At 33.3% G+C, this 22896-nt stretch overlaps 4 protein-coding genes across 6 annotated transcripts; 1 reads left to right on the forward strand and 3 right to left on the reverse strand.

The window, feature by feature from the left end:
• Positions 1-14: 14 nt before the first annotated feature.
• On the forward strand, positions 15-4926 carry LOC126677506 (uncharacterized). 2 transcript variants are annotated; one of them, XM_050372167.2, is made up of 11 exons: positions 15-227; positions 1031-1106; positions 2042-2155; positions 2238-2381; positions 2467-2613; positions 2709-2849; positions 3141-3239; positions 3331-3477; positions 4005-4102; positions 4323-4533; positions 4632-4926. In XM_050372167.2, exons 2-11 carry the CDS (start codon positions 1049-1051, stop codon positions 4715-4717), a joined length of 1245 nt encoding a protein of 414 aa, XP_050228124.1. In that variant the 5' UTR covers positions 15-227; positions 1031-1048; the 3' UTR covers positions 4718-4926. The 2 variants fall into 2 exon arrangements, with proteins under 2 accessions (XP_050228124.1, XP_050228123.1); XM_050372166.2 differs by having other exon boundaries at positions 16-227; positions 2706-2849.
• A 1710-nt stretch (positions 4927-6636) lies between these two features.
• On the reverse strand, positions 6637-8938 carry LOC126677360 (S-adenosylmethionine decarboxylase proenzyme). Its single transcript, XM_050371928.2, has 3 exons — positions 8769-8938; positions 8140-8302; positions 6637-8044 (listed from the first exon to the last, which is right to left on the reverse strand). The coding sequence occupies exon 3, from the start codon at positions 7864-7866 to the stop codon at positions 6793-6795; it is 1074 nt and encodes a 357-aa protein (XP_050227885.1). The 5' UTR covers positions 7867-8044; positions 8140-8302; positions 8769-8938; the 3' UTR covers positions 6637-6792.
• Positions 8939-15023: 6085 nt separating this feature from the next.
• On the reverse strand, positions 15024-16281 carry LOC126677440 (uncharacterized). The gene is made up of 2 exons (XM_050372056.2): positions 16023-16281; positions 15024-15864 (listed from the first exon to the last, which is right to left on the reverse strand). Exon 2 carries the CDS (start codon positions 15849-15851, stop codon positions 15162-15164), a length of 690 nt encoding a protein of 229 aa, XP_050228013.1. The 5' UTR covers positions 15852-15864; positions 16023-16281; the 3' UTR covers positions 15024-15161.
• Positions 16282-18137: 1856 nt separating this feature from the next.
• Positions 18138-22627, reverse strand: LOC126677439 (uncharacterized). 2 transcript variants are annotated; one of them, XM_050372053.2, is made up of 9 exons: positions 22371-22624; positions 21625-22062; positions 20553-20723; positions 20354-20470; positions 18955-19152; positions 18790-18849; positions 18608-18706; positions 18319-18407; positions 18138-18237 (listed from the first exon to the last, which is right to left on the reverse strand). In XM_050372053.2, exons 2-8 carry the CDS (start codon positions 21961-21963, stop codon positions 18321-18323), a joined length of 1071 nt encoding a protein of 356 aa, XP_050228010.1. In that variant the 5' UTR covers positions 21964-22062; positions 22371-22624; the 3' UTR covers positions 18138-18237; positions 18319-18320. The 2 variants fall into 2 exon arrangements, with proteins under 2 accessions (XP_050228010.1, XP_050228012.1); XM_050372055.2 differs by having other exon boundaries at positions 18138-18407; positions 22371-22627.
• Positions 22628-22896: the final 269 nt, after the last annotated feature.

Genomic DNA, 22896 nt, shown 5'->3' on the forward strand with positions numbered 1-22896 from the left:
CGATACAACAAAATAATTATCCTCTTCAACTGTTCAATCTGCCGCCCGCTGCCACTGCTCATTCCGCCGCCGCTCTGTGGTTACTCTTCCTGTTCGCATCCGCTGCTACTGCTCTTTCTGCACTTACCGCTGCCAGCGCTGCGTGTGTCCGCCGCCGCTGCCAGTGCTGTGTCTGTCCTTTCCGACTGCTTCGTCCTTCCACTTTCATACCTTTCTGTCTTCTCTAGGTAATGTATATATTATTTCGTTTTCTAAATTACTGCTGATTAGGTGGTGTTGAGACATTTGATTGCTATTGGTGTTTCGGATAATAGTTGAATTAGTATGTGTTTGAAAAAGTGATTGTTTGGTATAATTAGAGTTCAAAGTGAACCGAGCTCGGCTCCCTTGCACCTGAATTAGCTAGAGACAAACCAAGTTCGAGCTCGGGCTGTTTTATGTTCATTAGGTGTTAAACTAACCGAGAGCTAAAGCTCGGTTCATATGTGCTTCATAGTGCGGCTTGTTTAGCACCTAAAAAAACAATATACCAGCTGAGCTCGACTCGGTTAGCGCCTAAACAATTATGAGTTGAGAGCCTGAGAGCTAGGCTGGTTTAGCATCTAAACAAACAAGATATGAGTTGAATTCGTGAGGAACATGAACATTATAAAATTAAGAAATATAAATGAATAATCGAGCTATAGCTGGAGCTCAATTTTAAATCGAACCGAGCTTGAGCCGTATATGAACACTCATTCCATGTGCCAATTTAAGTATAAATATCTCAAAGCTCGGCATAGCTTGGCTCGATTAGAGCATTATACACAGTGAAAATGAGAACCTATTAGGGGAGCTATAGAGGATAAAGGGCACGATTTTGAACTGGGCTTCTCAAGTAAAACGAACCCGGTAAGCCCAAGTAAAGCGAACCCGGTTCACTGATTTCCACGAGCATGTTTAATGAACAGAATGAATTAAAAATACAAAACCATAAACTAGGTTTTGCACTTTACCTTTGCATTGAAAAGCCCCTTCTCTTTGTTTCCAGGCTTTCTGTGAAACAAACATGGACAAGAAGAAGCTCAAGAACAGTAAGAAGGCTACAAATGACTTGTTTAAGAAAGGTATCCTTTTGATTGAATTTTGTACCTTTTAATCTTGTATTGGCGTGCTTTGTTTTGTAACCGTGTAGTCTATTACTGTTTATCTTTCTATTAAAATTGCATTGGAAGGGATTTTGGATTTTGATTACAACTCTTAGAAAGGAGGGGATTATTGTGTTTTGAATGAATTTGTGGGGTCAATCTTCAATACCCACCCCTTTACTCTATCTCTATTAAAAGTGTGAAGAGCTAAGTTACTAATGTCGTGGCGAAGGTTATACCTCATGTAGGAAAGACTAAGAGAATGATGGTCACTTTAAGGGATGTAGCTCATTCTTTCATTTGTGTTTAATTTGTAGCTGGCTGGATGTGCAATTTGAATTATGTTTTTAACTGAAGGAACACTACTTGGCTGCACAAGCTCATATCTTGTTCTTCGGCATGAGTAGGCTATAGTGCAAAATAAGATTTTAGGCTTTTAAATAGAAATACTTGGAAGTCTTGAATAAAGTAGGCTAAGCAGTGCTTGACCTCAGATATTTTAAGAACAAGAAGAATGCTGTAAATCATGGAGGTTTATGCTCAAGATACAATAAGAATAAAATTAATAGGCAACAATAATCATTACACTATGTTGTTTTTAGATAGTGAAATAGCCCATACAATAAAACTGTACATGGATGAGATCAATCATGTACTCTTTCAAATCATTCTTTCATCATTTCTCTATTTGGGAGGTCAGTCTGTTGATAGAATCCAATCGGTTTAGGTCAAAAGAAGCATGCTCTTAATGACACTATACAAAAAACAACATTCTAACTGAAGATATCCTTGTTTTTGACCAGATTTCAACGTATAAGTCATGCATGTGCATTCCGAAGAAACAGCAATGTATTTTAAACCTGTATATGAAATTTAATAATGGGCTTTAGCGCTTAACCCTTTTTCCCTTTCAGATGTACCCAAAGATGAAGAAAGGAATGAAAAGGTCAAGCAAATTGGCAAGAAGAAGAGGAAGAGGGAGGGAGGAATCAATCTTGATATTAGCAAGACTGTTAAGATCAGTAAAGGTAAAAGCAGACGGAATTAAGACATTTATTTCACTCTAAATAGTTACTATCATTTCATAATTCTTTGTTTTTATTGTTTCAGTGGAAAAGATGATTGAAGCAGATGGAGAAAATAAAAAAAATAAATTAAAGAAGAAGGAAAGAAATAAGGATGGAAAAAGGGATCTGATTGGAAAATCAATTACTGTTGGGACAGAGGACAAAGATAACTTGGATGAGCAACGTGGTGAGCTTACAAATTTTGCCAATGTTTTCTCATTTATTGGTTCAGTTATACATTCTTGTCTTACCTTTTGTTTTTTATGTTTCAGCAAAACAGACCATCAAAGCAGAAAGAGAAACTAAGAAGAACAAACCAAGGAATAAGAAACGAAAAACTGAGGAGAAAAACATTGACAGGATTGGCAAACGTGATCCACTCAGGACCGATGATAAAAAAAGATTTAATGAACAGCATGGTAGGTTTATAAATATTTGATAATCTTGTCCCACTTATTGATTTTTGTCTTTTGACAATCTTGTCTCATTTTTTTGGTTTTTGTTGTCTTAGAAGAACAGATGACCAAGGCAGAAGGAGGAAATTCAAAGAACAAGCCAAAGAAGAAACGAAAAAATGCAGCAAAAAATATTGCGTTGATCAGCAAATCTGATCCACTCAAAACTGAGGATGAAGACGATTTTGATGAAAAACATGGTAGGTTGAGTGGCTTGTCTGATATAAGAGTGACGTGTTCTGGTGGAGTTTAACGAAGATGCTCTCTTAGTTTATGAAAGACTTTTTTTTTTCTAGAGCTGTATGTAAGTTAATGCATGGTAGCACAAGTGCTTGTAGTTCTACTTGGTAAAGTTGCGCTGACATATTTCTAGCTTATGCTTACAATTTTAGTTGTCTGAATTTGTATGTAATATAGCGCCTTTGGTATTCTTCTATCTTAGTACAACTCTTTAGTTTGTGATTGATTGATTAATTTTTCTTTTGATTTAGATGATGGAGCAGCAGATCACAGCCAAAATAAAGCCCAAGGAGATGCTGAGAGTTTCATAGGGAGAAGTGAAGCTCTGACGAAAACTGAGACCATAAATCGTAATGCATCATCGCAAATTTGCAGAGAGTTTCTATGGCAGACATTATGTCATGATCTTTTAAATGTTTCCTGATGATCTCTTATCCTCAGGTAAATCTAAAAGATCTAAGAAGAAGAAGAAGGAGCATGACGCATCAAAGGAGACCGGGAACATACCGGAAAACAAAGAGGAGGCTGTTATGGATGATGTTTATCACATATCGTCTGGAGAAGAGGACTGCTCAAAAGGAATGAAAAGTATGAATTATACATTTCCTGACATGTCTCTTTATGCTTTCTATTTTTTTATTTTAACTACAAAAAACAGGCCTATTATTTCAATTATAGGGCATACCATAGTTCTTATGCCCATTCCCATAAGTAATGGTCATAGACTTGTAAGCTCCTGTAAGATTATATTTCAAGGGAAACTTCTACCCGCACCTGGTGTACATGCACCATCTGTTTTGATGATTAACACGATTACTGTTTATTTTACCTCACTACTTTAATATACTTGAAACTCACCCACAGGATGTAGTGCACCCAATTTAGGTAAGAATTTTACATGTTCTATTATGGATCTCTCTCTTCTTCCCAAAGAAGGCAATAGGAAGTAGGGTTGAGAGCATATGCAATGTGCTTCATACATTAATGATCGTTTGAGAGAAGTCAACAAACAAGAATCTATTCTTTCTTTGATATTATCAAATTTCTATTTTCTTTCTATTCTTATTCTCCGGTGATGAATATTTTGTAACGTTCTCACTTTGAACCTGCAACAGAATGGCTTGCAGAGTACCATCAAAGTAGACCAGGTTTGAAGGTGTTGCAACAAAGGATAGATGAGTTTATAATTTCTCATGAGGAAAAACTTGATCAGGTATATATATATATGCTCTCTAATGCCTAACTTCACTATTTTGTCAAATGACATCCATGCTTGGCTTATATTTTCTCAGTTTTTGAATATTTTGAAATTATCATGCATCGACATGTCAGAGCATTAACATTTGTTGAATAAAGTCACATCTGTCATTTTGGAATTGTGGCAAATGTGTATCTATCCGGCTTCTCATTTTTATTGTAACGCTATGGTGCAGGAGAAAAAAGAAAGAGAATCCCGGATTGCTGAAGAAGGGTGGACAGTGGTTGCACATCATAAAGGAAGAAAGAAAACAACGGATTCAGAAAGTGGAACTACTGTGGTTTCTGTTGCCCCAGTTGTTGCTGAGAACCAGCTGGCAAAGAAAAAGCAGAATGAAGTCGGGCTAAACTTCTATAGGTTTCAAAAACGAGAAACTCAGAGAAATGGTACGACGAAACTCACTTCACTTATATTTCATTACTGTTTGCCGAAACACCAAACTGTATTTGAAATTTAATTGCTCATGTGAAAATTTATTTTGCAGAAATTCTAGCTCTCCAAAGCAAATTTGAGCAGGACAAAAAGCGAATTCAGCAATTAAGAGCTGCTAGAAAGTTTAAACCATACTGATTGCTGTCAAAGCCATCCAACTGAGCTGAAGCTCCGAGTGTATCATCATAATGTTTGATATAAAAGTAATATGAGGCGGAATTCTTCCAGTTTGTTTCTTTTACAGAATCTTTTCACAGCTCAAGTTTATTGAGAAACTCAGAGAACAACAGTTGTGGTACGAATTGCAAATTTTGAGAATATCAATTGAAATGATAATTGATTTTGCAGCTTTTTCTCCTAATTTGGTTGATTGCATTCTGCTAACAAAACACAGTACTATAATTTCTGCTCACTCGGCCATTGTTAGAAGCGGATGTTGATGTAGAAATACAAAGTGACGATGATTCTAATATTAGTTTTTGCATTACTTCTTCTAGAAAAAAGAGTTTCATTGAATCTCAAATTTGAATGATTCAAAACTCTAGCTTTTATATTTTTAGTAATCCAGGGATGTCTTTTAAAATTTGATACAAAAGGTTTTTATTTATTTTCTTATATTTTACAGTCATGACATTATTTGATATTGTTTTATTTATTAGATACTGCTAAAAACGACATTGCTTTGACGAAAATAAAATTCTTTTGGGTTAACAGTAATAAAATATCAAACAAAAAATGAAAAATTATTTAATAAAAAGAATGAAATAGATTTTGAATAAAATTATTTTTTTGATATGTATCTATCTGTCTTAAATTTCAGCCTCCCTTTTCTTGATATCATCGAATCTTATTCCTCGGATGTCTACGTGGCAAATGCCAACCACAGGAAGAGAATAATTTTGTAGGATGTCTACATGGCAAAAGGCAACCACAGAAACAGAATCATTTTCTAGGAAATCTACCTGTCAAATGCCAACCACACAAACCCAACAAATGTGAAAATCTGCCAAATCTGCTCGGCAAATGCCAACCACAAACATAGCTTCCAAATTTGAACATGTGATGCTAACCTCTGCCATTTAACACTCTTTCCTAGGCAATACTCCCTCTGTCCCACTTTAGAAGTCCCATTTGACTTTACACACAGATTAAGAAAACGTTAATTATTCTTTTCTTTTCATGTTTTTTCATGTTTTGACCCTATTAATGATAGTGGAATTTTCTATAGAACTCTTTTAAGATAACTAAAATAAGGGTAAAATTGGGTATTCAATGGGAAAATACTCTAAAAATAGTAATGAGACTTTTTAAATGGGACATGCCAAAATAGAATATGAGACTTCTTAAACGGGACGGAGGGAGTACAATTTTGGGTAATTTTAACCCCTCCCTCCTTTTAAATTTTACTTTGATTTTTAAAAATCTATTTAAGAAACAAATAAACAATAGGTAAAAACATATTGTTGCTGAATAGATGGTCCCTCCGTCTCATTAAATATAAACAAAACGACTTTTTTAGATAAAATATAAATAAAATTACTATCTTAATTTAAATAATTTACATAAAATTCCAACATTAACTTTTATTAATTTCAAATGTTTTTGTTATATTCTATAAATCATCATTAACTACCACTTTAGTTCAACTTTGACTATTTTTATGGGACGGAAGGAGTAATATAAACTAATTTTAATATTTATCTATAACTTTTAATGATTTTATGTACTTATCTGGAAATTTATTACAAACTAAAATGAATTTTAACAAGCAATAAACTACAGTTATTTTTTTCTTTTATAATCATATAATTTTTGAAATATACTAATTAAATTATAACAAAAAATATAAATGGTATTATAAGTTATAACTATAAAGAAGAAACGCCACAGAGCTGTCTCTCATCCTATTGAGTTTTGATGCTATCTCATCTTATTTTTCCGCTCAACTTCACTTTTGGAATTACTTTTAAAACATATCTACATCTGCTATTATTTAGCAACTCTCACAAAACTGAAGCAAATATAAATGGGAATTCAAAATGTAGAACACAGAAAGATTGTAGAATAATTGTATATATAAACTTAAACAATTCATGAAAAAAACAGAATTCAACAGACACGACAAACAAACAGTTACTAGTCTCACAATCATAACCCCACAACATTTTATTTAGCTAAACAGTACTAAGACAACACATAACAAACAAAACAAACTACGCCTCTTCAACTTCCTCGTCGCTCTCGCTCCAACAGCATTTCAGGGTTGATCTCGGTGATGCGCAGCCTTTGCTTCTCTCGAAACTGTAGTAAACGATTGTTCCACCGTTCCCAAGTGCTTCATAGTTTCTCATTCCGCAGGAATACCCCTTCACATCGGGAGAGAATCTCATCTCATCGTGTTGGATATTAGAATGCAGCGCAATGGAGAATTCATTAGGTTCAAAGCAAGATAGAACCCTTTCAAGCAGCACAGTCAAGTTCATCTCCTTCAAATTGTAACCCATACACTCGAAACTTGCATAGCTAAACCCATCTTCTGGAGTGATGTGAATTGTAGAAATTGCATCTCTTTCAATGGCATTCATGGAGTACCCACAGGGATCAAATTCAAAGTCGCATATCTCAGATTGTGGAAGGATTTTCCTGATACCGGAATTCTCGGTCATCGCAGCAGCTGAGCTGGTGTTTGTTTTGAAGAACACAGAAGCTCGTTCTCTGTCCAAACCAGTCATGCACATTTCCAAAGTGTAGACAGCGCTAGAACCGCGCTTCAAGTTGGCAGAAGCAGAGTAAACATGCCAGTTTTGAGTTTTGTCTTGACTACCCATGACATAGGCCACACTGTTCAAACCAAGTTTGCAGAAATGGCCATCGAGAACAGCTACTTCCTCAGAGAAGCTACGGTGAGGGAATGACTGCTCACCGGGAAATATGAAGCTCCCACGGGTGTACTTCACCGAACAGACAGTGAGTGATAGGGTATCAGCCAATCTCAAGATTGCAGGGATTGAGAGAAGCAACTTGGTAGTCCCACAAGTTTTGATGATAACTTTGTATGAATACACAAACAGACTAGACTCGGAAAGGACATAAGAATCAACATCATCATTTGAAAGCGAGTCGACAATAGTGCATTCAGCCGGCTTAAGAATTTCATCAATTTGAGACCTCGACAGAGAACGGAGGCCCAACCCTTTCGGATCAGCAAAGAATCCAGGATCAGAGAAAGACACTTCAAGCCTCTTTTCGAAGCCTTCGAATCCAATAGGAGATGCAGTTACGGCCATTTTGAATTAAAGTTTAGAATTAAAGAGGAACAACTAAGATTTTTAAGGAATTTTGAGTGAACGAGGAGATTCGAGGGAAGTATAAAAGAAATGCAGACAAAGGAATGACAATTTAAGAAAGCAATAAAGGGGGTTATGTCGGGAAATTTAGCGAATCTCAGGATGGTTTGCGAGCGCACTGCAGAAAGGAACAAAACATAAGCCATTATCAGTAAGCAATTTACATAACTAAATGTAGATGAAAGTAAAACAAAGTTGAAAAAGCAAACTGACGTTGGAGTAAGCAGCAGATCTGAATTTCTTGATTCCACCGTTGGGCCTAATGTCTTCGATGCTGTATCCGAGGGGAGCTTCGTAGAATAATGATTTACTACTACTACTACTACTAGAAGATTCCTCACCACCTTTAGACTCCATTGATCATTCAGTTTTTGAACTGCAAATCAACATTAACCACACAAAAATCAGTACAAATTACAATCTAGCACAATAACAAATCTAGGTAGAACAATCATAACAACATACAATATTCATCAAAATAATCTTTTCCCCTATAGAATTAACAAGAATTATTCAGAAGAAAGTCATGAAATTCGATAATTCCATTACAAATTTTCTTCTAAAAAACTCTAATTTTATAAAAAGCGTCTAATTGAAAACGATTTTCAATTAAAAATTGATAGTAACGCCAGCAAAATTAACATTATAAAACATAATCACTACTTTAAAAAAAAGCGAAACATCTAACCGTCAAAATCATGATCATGATCTATATTTTTCTTACATAACCAGCCATGATTTAAAAAACAATGAAAAAATTAACAATCTCAAAAAAATTGACAAAACATGACGATAAGAATGATAAATGGAGCTCAATAACGAAATACAAAGAGAATACTTACAGAATATGTGAAAAGATGAGGATCTGAAACAAAAATTAGCTCCTTTTTTTTAAGAACAACCTCAAATTCAAACCCTAGAAAGAAATTGAAAAACCAGAGAGGGATTTAAGCTTTTTTCTAATACTTTTTTGAGAGAACGGCACTCTTTATGTTAGGGATGGAAAAAGAATAGGTCTAAAAACCCTTCTTATAGGAGGCGCAAGATGCGTGCTCTTCAAGCGGTTCCCTATTTTGCCCTTCTATTCTTTGGTTATTACAGTCACACCCCTATTTTTATTTCTGCCCCATTTTAGACGAGTGGTAGTCTTTTATCCTCAACTTTTTTTAAACAAATTATATTTAAATAAAATAAAATGTATTTAGATTCTACGGGAAATACGTTGGCACCGCGAATTTGTTAGTTAAATACGTGTTGGACTGTGGGTTTCAGAAATAAGAGGTGTTGTTTTTTTAGAATGAATTGACTAAATTGTCCTTTTGAAGCATACAATTTGTTTTTTTTTTGATAAATACGTGTTGGACTGTGGATCATCTTATCATGTCAGGTGCGTGACTGCTCGAAACTGGTTGAGGTTTTTTCGGGATTTCGAGAATAGAGAATCCCTTTTATGGAAAAGTCTATTTATTTTCAAATTACTAATTTATCCGTTTAAATCGGAGAGATGATTTATCACGTGAGTCGTTGTGAACGGTTGGATGGGGATGAGGATAGAATCAGATGCGGTACGTAATAATTGAGCACTGGAGATGGATGAAGATGGGCCGTCCGTGTGGGCGTGATGAAGAGTAGATGTACAGAAATTAATTGATGAGTTTGTGATGCCAGAGATGTATGAGCTGTCATTTTTTGTCTCCTTCCTATACTTGCCACGCTTGTCTTGCGTGGCTTTGGTACTATGGCCACACCACCTTCTTTTCTCTTCTATTTCCTATACTTTCTAAATAATATTTTTTTGACAAAATAGTTTCTAAATAATTAAAATTAAAATAAACTCCAATAAAAATTATATATTTAAATTTTAACATAAAATGCTAAATATGATATTTATTTTAAACATGACGTAATGGAATCTGTCTATCTAAATTTTTTCTGTGGTCAGTGTTCATAGTTCCGCAACTGTAAAATAGCATTGCACCCGATGCTCTCGCTATTTTACGTCTACCTAATTCCAATTTGATGGCTACATTTTAGAATTAGATTATAAAATGTACTGAATTGCTTCTTTTTATAAAGTTGTGCATTATTGCACACTTTCTCTCCTACTGCCAAGAAATTTCCCTCCCAAGAATTCCTATATGGCATCATTTTTCAATAGTTTTCTTATAACTATTTTCTTCAATATAATTTTCGTAAAATATATAGATTTTGATTTTTAAATCTAAAAAATCAATTAAAAGTTCATCTTGATGGTCTTCTTAAAATATTATTTGCAAATAGACAAATCTATCAAAGTCTTGATACATTTGCGTCAAATTTATTTTTAAATGATCACTTTAGATGTATATTAAAACAATTTCCTAAAAACTGAGTATCAAAAGCAAATCTGCTATGGTAACCTAAGTAGCACGGACATTTCATTTAATCAACGTGTCCCGTTTCGGAAACAAAGCTTCATTTTTTTTATATAGAAAACCTTAAAGTAACATTGTTTCACTGTGTCCGTGTCCAAGTGCCCTGTTTCTCCGTGTCTGTGTCCGTGCTACCTTGATGGTAACTTTATAAATTACAGTAATAGCTTAAGAATATAATTTATTTATTATTAACATATTGAGTGGTAATTAAAAAAATCACATAAAAGTTATGAAAAGTATTAATTAATTAATAAAGTCATTAATTGTAAGACACAATGATTCGAAAAAATCCAACTTATTTGAGTGTTTATCCCATAAATTGGTTGTCTATGTCATATTTACAAGAAGCTAGGCATTTGTAATAGAAAATTTATTAATTATTACTTAATTTTTTTCACATGACTAACGTATTATTAGTTTGTTGCACGAATAACATGACGCAATAGTTACGTGCAATAATTTTTTTTTATTATAAAAGTTATGATTTTATCAATTATATCCTATTTTAAAGAATTTTATTTTAAATATAATCAAATTGATTCAATTGGTTAAATTGAACTGGATTTTAGCTACATAATAGCAATTGGAGTATCTTTTTATGTTAACTTTTCCTAATTCAATTGAATTTTGTTTATCATTAACATTCTTTGACTATATTTAATTAATAAATTTTGGCTACAATTGAAATAATTTTGTAAATTAGACTAAAATTAATAAATATAAAAAAGAGTTGCTTAGAATTGAAAATAACTACTGCAGAAGTTTTATTTTCTTTCGGAACATGATTCATTACATCTTAATATAATGAGATTAAACAGTATTCTATACTCAGGTATGAATGAAATATTTTATTTTTTTGATCAAAAATAAATTTATTTAAGGTGAAGCTTATCCATCCCAACCTATAATATAAATTTCAGCACAACTTGCTTTTGAAAAATACTATATCTTCATCTCCACTTGCATTTCAAAAATACAATTAACAATTCCTGGAATAAGACCGTGTGAGGTGATATATGCTCCTTTACCGTTAGATTTAAAACAAAGGTTTAATATAATATAGAAAATTAATTTCACGGTAAAAAATTTCATTTAATAAACTTTTCAAATCGTTACCATGACAATAATATATTGTCTAATTTGATAAGTCCCACCTTTCAAAATGTTAAAATAAAAACTCCCTCAGATTGGGGGGAAAAAGAAAGAACTGAACAAGAATTCTCTCAATGAGATCTACATGAGTACTACTAATAATAAGCATAAGAGAAACTAATTCTTTAGACTACCACAGGTGCGCAATTCATCCAAACCGAACAAAATCGAATAAATTCAGTGAACCGAACAAATTTTAAAATAGCAATATATTTTTCAGACTGAACCGAATAAAACCATTCGTTTGTATCTGATACTTTTACCATATCAAACTGAACCAAAGAAGTAACTTTTATAATTTCAAACTAAACCGAACTGAATCTCCCCCTAACTAACATTTCAAAAGCTAAATGACTTGTATTTTGTAAAAAAATAAAGAAGCATTTTCGTCATCTTTCTCAGTATCTATCCTCATAAAATCAAGAATAGAATTCCATCCTAGAACATTTATATAAACATCTATATATATATCTACAATTTCTGGAAAAAATAAAATCAATATGTAACACGCGATTCAGATGGACATCGACAACTTTGAAGGACATTTAATTTACAATCATCATGGTAGACAGCTGCATTTGACAAAAGAATCAAAATCATGATTCTGGTTAACTAAAGGGATAGTTTTTCTAGAAAAGAGGAAAAAAAACCTGCATTGCAACTGTTTCTGATTGTCACTAATTTGTAATTCGTTCTTGTCATCCTCCATCGCAACATGATTAATAATTGTAAGTTGTAATAAGTGGCATTCAACTTGTTAAATTGTATAAACTCTACCATTGATGTATGTATATTAATGTTTTATAAGCAGGTGTCGAAGCGATTGGTAGAACTGAAACATGACTGGTAGAAGCAAACTTTTCAACTGTTTCTGATTATCACTAACAAGTTGAATGCCACTTATTACAATTTACAATTATTAATCATGTCGAAGCGATTGGTAGAAACAAACTTTCGAAAAGGAGAGATCAACATGAACCTTAGTCCACTGAAAGCATCCATAAGAATGGACCAGAAACTTCCATCTGAAACACATTAATGAATGGTAGAATACATATACTCAGGCAAATCAAAGCATCCAAAAAATTCCCAAATCTATATAATAAAACAACTTCCACTAAACAAGGAGCTGAACTCTGACCAAACACTATACTATATCCATGATTTTTCTGGCTGTGTAACTGGAGGATAAAGAAAAAAAAAGGATTATTAAAGTCGATGTTGAATGACATGTCGATTCCATTTTGTACGAGAGAGAAAGAGGGATTCAATCAGTCGTTAGACGAACTAAGCTGGGAGGTTAAATTATGAAGAACAGAATCAAAGCACAAGTGGCTTGTTTGTCGAGATAGTTGACAAATTCTAACGGTTCTCGTCTTAGAAAAATACATAAATTGTATGTTCCAACTTCCAAGTGTTGAATACAAATTTTGCCCCTATATAAAATAATTTACTTTATCTTTGGGTTTTAGTTGTTTATTGAAAACAAAACAAATCATGATTGCTGCTACTAGCTTAGTACTCTGTTACACTAATTAAGACAATTTTGAACTGAGAATAAATTTAAGGTTATTTCAATTTTGGATATTGTAATACAAATATGGAAATTTCAGCCTAAGGTTTACCATTGCAAGATAAAGACAAAGAGATATGAAGAAGTAGCTCTTTGATTATTAGGTTTCAGAATGAGAAATCATAATCACAGATGTTTGATTTTGAATGGGAAAATAACAAGATCCAAGACCCAAAACAAAAATACAAAAAGACAATAATTTCAATAATATGTAAAAATATCTGAGTAATTTCCAAACCTTTTGGTGATGCTGAAAATGCTAGAAATAGTGAAACACTTTTAATTCTGAGTTGATGCTGACTTGCTCATCTTGATATTCACAAAGTCGATAGTAATTACTACTCACAATAAGATCAAAAAAGAAAAAAGAAAAGTAAAACTTTGAAGAGCAGATTTTCGCTTGCATGAAGATAAAATGCAAACAATTGAAACACAAATTACCAAGACTCAAACACGATGTGCCACACTGAAACTCATTCGCTCAAAGGATACTGGAGCTCAACTGCACAATAAATTGTGAATTTATGACCAGGCCAAAGAATATGAATTGCGCAAGAAAAATAATCATGGAAGAGCAACTGGTCGTATCTACAAACCTTTAGTTTAAAATGGATGTTGGTATACAGACTGCACTTTTGATTCTAGCATAGAGACATATTGATCAAGCATTGACACTATAGCCTCAAATTCAGTTGCTGCTCTATAGTGTCAATTTGCTGAACATGCTCATCAAAACTACTACTCTTTGACTTCCACAAAAACCCTCAACCCGGAAGCTACATCCCCAAAACCATTATACTCTACTCGTGTGTTCATTTTCTCCAAAAGTTCCAACAAAAAGTAAAAAATAATGCACAAGTATTGGATGCAACAAAAAGCAAACTAGCAATGTAGGACACGAACAGTAATAAGGTTTCAGATTTTTGTTACCTCAAGTTCGTCTTTAACCATAGTTGAAACACTTGTAAACAGATCGTTCAACGAATCTACAAGTTCATCTTGAACCTTAAATTCCTTCTCCGGTCCAGCATACATATTGGCCCCACATTTAAATTATATATAAAAACACCTTTCACTTCTCTAATACTATCTTTCTCTTGCTGAGGATAAACAATAGCAAAATAGCACAATTTAACATTTTAATCTCAATTCAATTATCCCACCATAGTTATTAAATATGAAAAGCGACCCGAGGCGTGCAGGGTCCTAGAGCCTGAGGCGCAAGGCAATGCGAAGCCTTTGGAAAAGATGCGACTAAATAAAAAATTATATAAATATATAGTACCATAATCAAATTATTAAATTCTAAATTTTAGAAGACTGCCAATCGGTAATCATCAATCAAGATCAATTAATTCATCATCGCAATCTTCCGGTTCAACAAATTCTCCGCCATCACTTTCAATTTCTTCTTCTTCCTCCTCTTCTTCCTCATCTCAAAGAACTGAAATAGTCCTTTTTTGAGAAGATGCCATCGTTGTAGCCTTTTCAGTATTTCTACTACTTGTGTTGTGTGTGTGATTTGAATAGACTTAAATTAGGTTAAACATGTTTAGTGGCTGCTGGCAGCATCATTTTAATGAGTTTAAGATAACTAGAGTTAAATTTATCAGGTTAAAATATGAAGTGGCCGCTGGCCGCAGCTATTTTAAAGAGTTTAGGTTTTAATTAAACTCTAAAAGGCCCACATGAATAAAACAATATTTAACATAAAAAAAAAAAATTAAGGCCAAAAGTCACAAAGGCTCGCCTGGCCAGCGCGCGCCTCTCGGCGGGTGAGGCGATGAGTCGCCTCAGGCCTGAGGCACGCCTTTAATAACTATGTTTCCACTATGTCACTTTGTTTATAAGATTAGCTTAAACATTGATTTAGACACACTAATAATGACAAAAGAAAGACTCAGTTAATTTATTCTACTACTTGATAACAGAGCATATATTTTTTTTAAACATCAAGGTAGCATATTGAATAACGATTTACTCAAAATCAACCGTCAGTTACAACCAGAGCGTCGTCAAAGAAGACGAGGATATACCATACAACACTAATATTAGGATAAAAAAACACAATACATACTACAACACATAAAGAGCACTTACAATGCGAGAATTTTTCTATGCAAATGATCTCCTGACAAACCTCCAGTATGATGATGATCATGATCGTGGAAAATTAGTGTTAAGATTCCGACCAAACATAAAACTGAACCGACAAGAAGTTTGTCATAGCGCTCCACCCAGTGAAACTTTAGCTGGCTAGCACCATAGAACGATAGAGCCACGAGTGAGGTCATGACTGTAATGGTGCTGAACAATAGAACTATGATAGCAAGCACCATCATGGAGGATGAATTTCCAACAGCAAGAAAAACTGGAAGAGTTGTAGCACACGGGGATAATGCAGGAACAAGGACGAGGCCTGCAACAGCCATTTTTTCCATTGGTTGGTTGTGAGAATGACTATGGCCGCCTTTTCCAGAGAGAAACAATAATATATAACTACCACCAAGAAATACAAGCAGAAGTGAAGCAAGTTTATGAACAGTTTCTTCTCCAGCAATTGTGTTAGTTATGGTAATTGCTGTAATACCAAGAAGTGAAGTAGACAGTACATGTAAAACTGCCCCAAAAGCAGTAACGAGGAGGGTTCTTGAAAGAGTCCATTTCTGGGCACGCCCAACAATTGAGAAGGGAAGCCAATGCGTCGGAATGAACGAATGAAGCAGCGAAACTGTTGCGATTCCTCCGATGGTGGATAGATCTTCAGCTGTGAAACTTTTCTCCATTTCTTTTAACAATCTGTTTATTATAACATCAAAACAAACACATCATTTGTATTGTTAATATCTCATTACGGGTAAGTATATCTGTGATGACTTGATCATAAACAAATTCTAGCAATGTAATTGACAATAAATCAACCGAAATCTTCGTAAAAAAAATTAAAATCAAATTACCAGAGATTATGTAGTTCGATTGTAATTGGAAATTTGCTGATAGCTGAACAAAGAGAAGCGAAGAATGGCGGTTGATTTGTTATTCCAGTGTCATTTTTTGTAGCAGAAGAAGAAATTTAGACTGCAAATCAAACCCTAAAAATTGAATTAATCGAAAAATAGAGAGGGCATTTTCAGATTCGTATTTTTTTTATGCTAGTGATAGGAAGAAAAAAAAAGGAACATGATCAGGTTGTTGGCTAATTTGCCCTTCGATTTTTGGATTATTGCACCTACTTTTATTTCTGTTGCATTTATGAAAACAAAAAATAAATTTAAATAAAAGATTATATAGGTCGTTCGAGTTGACATATTTTTGGAAATTATTCATTAATAGAAACTTTTAGAATTAAAAAACTGTTTTATTTAAGTTGGAAATTTATAATAATGGTTCTCTATAATGTATAAAAAAAATTATAAATATTAATTGATAAATGATAACTTTAATATTAAAAATAAAAAAATAAATATTTATCTTAATTATAATAAAAATATCTATTATAATAGCTTTTAGAGATAAAAATTACATAAAATTTTTATTTAAATTGAAAACTACTGAGTATTGATTATTAATAATTTTAAAAAATTTAATAAATAAAAGTTAATTTTTTTTATCTATATTAGAAATTCATGAGGATGTTCTTTTTTTCCTCTCAATTATATAATTATGTAGATTATTGTTATTTTTATCATATTCCATTTTCGTGGTTACATTTTTTATTTAATTTTTTAGGAAATAATACTAGATTATTTAAAATATCCAAATACAAATGCAAAGATAAATTTTTTAGAGCACCTGACTACCAAATTGAAACATTAGATATAGAAATGGATACCCGAGAGGGCAATCATATTCGCTGATTTTCTGGCATAACTCAATGAACTATTAACGTAGTCTTTAAAAACATGCTTACGTTCTTCGACAATTAAACCAACAGATAAATAGTCCTCTAAAGAATAATAGAAACATGAACTAGAAGTAACGCATATGTTCAAACCGTATATGGTGCAAAGCCAGCCCGTAACTCAGGTTAAAAATTCTTTAAAGCTTGTGACTTCCATAAAAGACTCTTGTAACTCTAGCATCAAATGAACCCTTACTTCCAAGCATCTACCATCGTGATCCCGCACCACACAAGTGATACTAATATGCTGATTTTCGCGAAATATGCAGCATCCGAATTACAGGTGACATGATCAACCTGCGGCCACCGCTAGAAAAAAATGTAGGAAAAATTGTTTATCATCATTTTCTATGTTAAGCTGAGTTGATTTTAAAGTATGAAAAAATCTCATTGCACTAGAGACGGAATGAGTAGCCGAGTTATTACGGCCGCGCGGTACTAAATTGTTCCGATAGTCCCAAATTGGATTACATAATTTATTGAATTGATTCTCTTTTATAAAGTTGTGCATTATGCGCACTTACTCCTTTTACCATGAAATGTGGTTCCCCCATGCATATGGAATCATTTGTTAATAATTAGTCTCGTCTGTTTGAATTTAAAAAGTATTTTTGATATTTTAAAATTCATTATTCAATTTTCAAACTATTTTTCTAGATTGTATTTTTAAATTAATTTTTTTCCAAAAATTATAATGACTCTTTTTAAATTTAAAAATAAATAAATTATTTAAATATCAATGCCAAACGCATTCATAATATTTCAAATGTGCAATAATTATGATAATTTGTTTTTAAATCTCGAATCTAGATGTATATCAAAATTATTTCCTAAAAATTGAGTATCAAAAGAAAATCATCGATTGTATAGTTAGGAATAAATAAAATTATAATCTTTGTAATAATTTACAATCATATTTTAAATTGCATCAAAATGTGTTGCTTTTTCTACCTTATAACTTCTATAAACTAATAATAGGAATATTAAATTTTTATAATTAAAATTTATTATTAATAAATTGAGTAAGTGTTAATACAGTATTGAAGTTAAAATCTAAAAATATATTCCTGTAAAACATATCATATTACTACTATTTTTTATTTTAGCAGCGTTCCTCATTTTAACATTTTTATTTTCGTGCAACAGCTCTACTATTTATGATTCAAAAAAGTTCAACATGTAACACGTGATTCGGATGGATATCGACAACTATGAACAATCATCCAAGACAAATGTGAAACATTTTAATTTACGGTCATCATGGTAGACAGCTGCATTGCCAAAAGAATAAATAATTAAAATCATGATTCTGGTAAACTTAAGGCGTAGTTCTTCCAGAGAAGAGAAAAAACCTTCATTGCAACTGCTTCTGATCATCACTAATTTGTGACTCGTTCTGCTTGTCATACTCCTGTTTCAGTTCTTCCAATCGCTTCGACACCTGCTTATAAAACATTAATAAAATATGTCAATGGAAAATATCTATGATTCAACAAGTTGAATGCCACTTATTACAAATATTAAGTACTTATATGCTAAAGTTGGGATCAGCGCAAAAAACACGAGTTGTCTTTAGACAGGGAACTATTTATTTTTTACAGAAGCAGTATGTCTGAAAGACGAGGAATAAACAGAGAGAACCTTGAATGTGTAAGCCATTGGTAACAATGTATCCGGATCCATTGCATCCTCAGGAAAGTTTTTCAAAGCGGGTATGAGTTTCTCAAAGGGTAATTTTACCTTACGACAAAATAAGATAGCATATATTAGACTTAGCACAGTATAGACATTGATGAATTGAGAATGGCAAAAGGATTACTTACCAAGTCATCGTGGCAATATTTTAAAAGAGCCAAACCCACTTTAAAAACAACCTTAACACCCTGACAAGAAAGATGTAAAATAAAAATAATTTCCAAACCAGTAATGAAGTTAACAAGAAAAATTAATTAGATACATAAATATTTAGAATGTTAAGAACTACTGACCTCATAGAGGAAGACATCCCAAATTCGAAGAGCCAAATGGAAGGGGAAAGAATTAGAGAAAACTGTAATAAACCATTGGCTTGCATACATGCTAGGATTTACCATTTCTTGGCTGTAATGCTCTCCCAGCTTTGGCAAATGCTCGCTCACCAAGTGGTCAAACTGAAACAGATACTGTTGTACGAGGGGCAGCCCTACCTACAGAATAAGTATGAAAAGCCGGCCGTCAGAAATATAATCTTTTTATATTGAACATATCTCAGATGACAAAATGGCGGACCCAGGTCTCGTGTAAAAGTTTAGCAATAAAAGCTAACTACCTTGCACGTAAAGTTGGCCAAATCTGCGTTTTTCCATTTCTTTTTCAATTAAAAAACGTTTTAGATAATCATAACATTTCAATTTCCGTGCAACATAACATAGCAGTGATTCTAGACAGACCATGGCTCATTCTGCAATTACTTGGTGCATGATGATGAAGGAGGTGAAGTTCTTGTAGAAGCAAACTTACAAAGATAACAGAAATTTACAACTGAAAGTATCCATAAGAATGGACCAGACTTCCACCTGAACATTAACGAGTGCTAGAATTCGTATACTCGGGAAAATCAAAGCATCCAAAAAATTCCCGAATCTATGAACACTAAAGAAGGAGCCGACTTGGACACGACTCGGACCAGATCATGGAGAGATGGCCCTTCTTAGGTTTGTGTATTTGTTAACCTAATCAAGGAGTCGAAGTACACATCAATTCCATTGCGAGAGAGAGAGAGAGAGAGAGAGAGAGAGAGAGAGAGAGAGAGAGAGAGAGAGAGAGAGAGAGAGAGAGAGAGAGAGAGAGAGAGAGAGTTAATCAGATATCATATCAGACAGAACAAAGCAGGGAGTTAAATTGAAAAGACCAGAATCAAGGCACAAGTGGTTTGTTGCTGAGGTAGTTGATTAATGGTTCTCTTCTTACAAAAATACATAACTTGTATCATGTTCAAATTTTAAATACAATTTTTACCGCATCATACTGCTCTATATGACACTTTTAAGGCTTTCCTCATTAAATATCTTTTAGATGTCTCATACTGAAATCACTCTTCAGACATTCTCAACAAGACACCTAATCTGCATAGACAAAGCTACAGCCAAGTATAATGCTATTTTATACTACTTATGTCAGATAACCTTGCTTAGTCCAACACATTGTATTATGCTCATTACTATTTTTCCACTAACCTCGAACTTAGATATATTACATACATTGACCAAAGAGTAAATTCTATTTACCACATTCATGGGAGCATAAGCATCACAATTCACAAGTGACAATTTAAGCTGGCCAGACTGGATAATAAGAATAAGTGAATGAAATGTTGGTAAAAAATTAAAATTTAAATCATTTATGTACCTGATATAATCCTTCGATTGGAGCATGTACTGCTCCTTTCAGTAAAGCAACCAACAACCAAAATGCATCCTCTTCACTCATATAAAGAAGCAATAAACCAGCTACAAAACCCATTCCCTAAATATTTGACAATGTCAATGCATTTCTTCATTTTATAATTCAAGCAAACATAGTAAAGTAAATCACTAAAGAAGCACACCTGAACATATCCAACATCTCTGTCATAGACAGAATATGCTTTCAAAACATTGTAAAGGGACCTTTGACCAGGTCCATGTATCTGTTGAAAGAAAACATGTGAAGGGAAGGTACGGGAAATATCTCGAATTATATCCCCCTCAGATGCTGATGTTTCATATATGAGTAATTGCTGCAGCAAATGAAAAACGAACAGTTCAGATTAACATGATGCGGTGAACAAAACATCATGAAGCACAAAATAATTTTTTTGTAACCAAGTTTACCATATGCTAACATAATTGCTAAAGTGGCATTATCCAAGCACGTAAGCTGCTAAAGAAAAATAGCTCTGTAATTCCAAACAATACAAAAGAACTAAGTATGGATAGCACAAATCTTAATTTCAAGGCTGTTGACTTAAACCCGAATTGCACATGTCTGCAAAGTTTATGTGAAAACATTTAAGTAACTGGCAATCAGTTTGATAAATATTTCAACTAAAGTAAATTAAAAATCCTACAATGAGCAAGCACAACTAGGCAAATTCCCAACTAGTTTAACAGCTTATTCCTCGTAATGCATAAATTATTTTATGGATGAATATAAAACTTTCATGGAAATAGCAGAATGCAATTTTTTAAAGGTTCACGAATTTGCCATTTATCCAAATCAGCCACTCATATTATATACCTCGGGTCAACACAAACTAAGCCTTAGAGCTTCAGCCCCCCTACAAATAACAAATGACTTTCAATAAAGCTGCCAGATCGCACTCAGGAAAAGCCATAGTATGTTTTATGACCCAGTGATATGTTCTACGATCATTATAAAATACACCATAACATAAACTAGATATAGCATAGAATTGCAGTCACTTAACATAAAATTGACTACAAAAAATAGTCATCTAGTAGCTGGGCGCCCACAACCCCAGGTGTGGCCATGAAAACAGAAATAGGAACAAAGAGAAGTAAAATGAGTGGATGCAAGCATAGCTCAAGCAAATCGACTTAAAAAGTGATTCATCCATTAAACGACAAGAACCACTGAGGTTATTGCTTAACTTATGAAGCGAAAAAGTTAAAAAGTACCTGATAAACCCCAGGATTCATCAATAAAAGGTCTCTACTTCCGGAGATCAACTGCCAAACAAGACCCCTTAAACAATCTGGAATTCCTTTCCTGATACGCCTCTGAACCACGTGAGGTTTTCTCCTGACATAATGCTTCCAGTCACTCCCTCCAACTCCTATCATCTTCCTCCATTTTCTTATCTTCCTTTCCTCTCTTTGAAATTCATGTGCTGACCTGCCCTTGCTTATGCCATCAGGGGAATTATTAAGGTCATGTTTGACAAAGCCAAATCTGTCTAATTGTTTTGGTGACGGAAGCGGTCCCAGCTCATGATCATCTATATTTTTCTTATCCATTCAACCAGTCCACTTAAAATCCAGTATGCCACAAGGTGAAAGATAGAGGTCTGATTTCCTTGACATGGTCATCCAATGACCATATCAAATCACAAAGAGCTGAAAGGATAAAACATAAAAATGAGTCATATCTAAACAACCTTGAATGGCACTTTGTTTCCAGCTTGCATTTAAACCAAAATGCATCTTCTGGAACAACAAAATCAAACACCCAAATTAAATCTAAGCACCAAACAGTTTAACAACAGAAATAAATCAATGAGCTGACAGTTAAACATGAAAAGATCTCAAATTGGCAACTACAACTACTCATATTTATGGAATTTTTACTTAGTACATAGATGATTAATTAGTGATTACAAAGGAACAAACACAAGGCTCATGAACCAAATTAATGGGAAACAAACCTGGGTATAAGGATTTGGAGTCTGGGATGCAATAAAACTTGTCTTTTGATGATCTTTAGCTGTAATAAATGTATAATTGAGAGAAAAGTTAACACTTTCGATAGAATAACGTATAAAAAGGTTTGGAAAACTGCTACTTTTTGGAGAATTTTTAACCAATTGAAGATTAACGCGTAATTTGCAAGAGAAGAAACAAATTGAAGATTGAACAAATTGAAGAAGTTTTGGCAATTGGCAGAAGACTGTAATTACTTTGAATAAAAATCAAAACGACAATAGCTAGAGCAATTGTAAGTTGAGAGAACCACTAAAACGACACGTTACTGTGCATTTGTAATTTGATATTTATCTTTCTATAAGGGTTAATAATAAAAAAAAACTTTAAGTTTAAAATATTTTCAGAAATGCAAAAATAATTCTAAATTAAGATGATATCCTAAAAAATGGTAATTTATAGCTTGCAATACATCAATTTTTTAGTATAATTTATTTTTATTTTTTTGATAGACTCTAATTAATTATTTGA

Source organism: Mercurialis annua, linkage group LG4, assembly GCF_937616625.2.
Source record: "Mercurialis annua linkage group LG4, ddMerAnnu1.2, whole genome shotgun sequence".
Classification (NCBI taxonomy): Eukaryota; Viridiplantae; Streptophyta; class Magnoliopsida; order Malpighiales; family Euphorbiaceae; genus Mercurialis; species Mercurialis annua.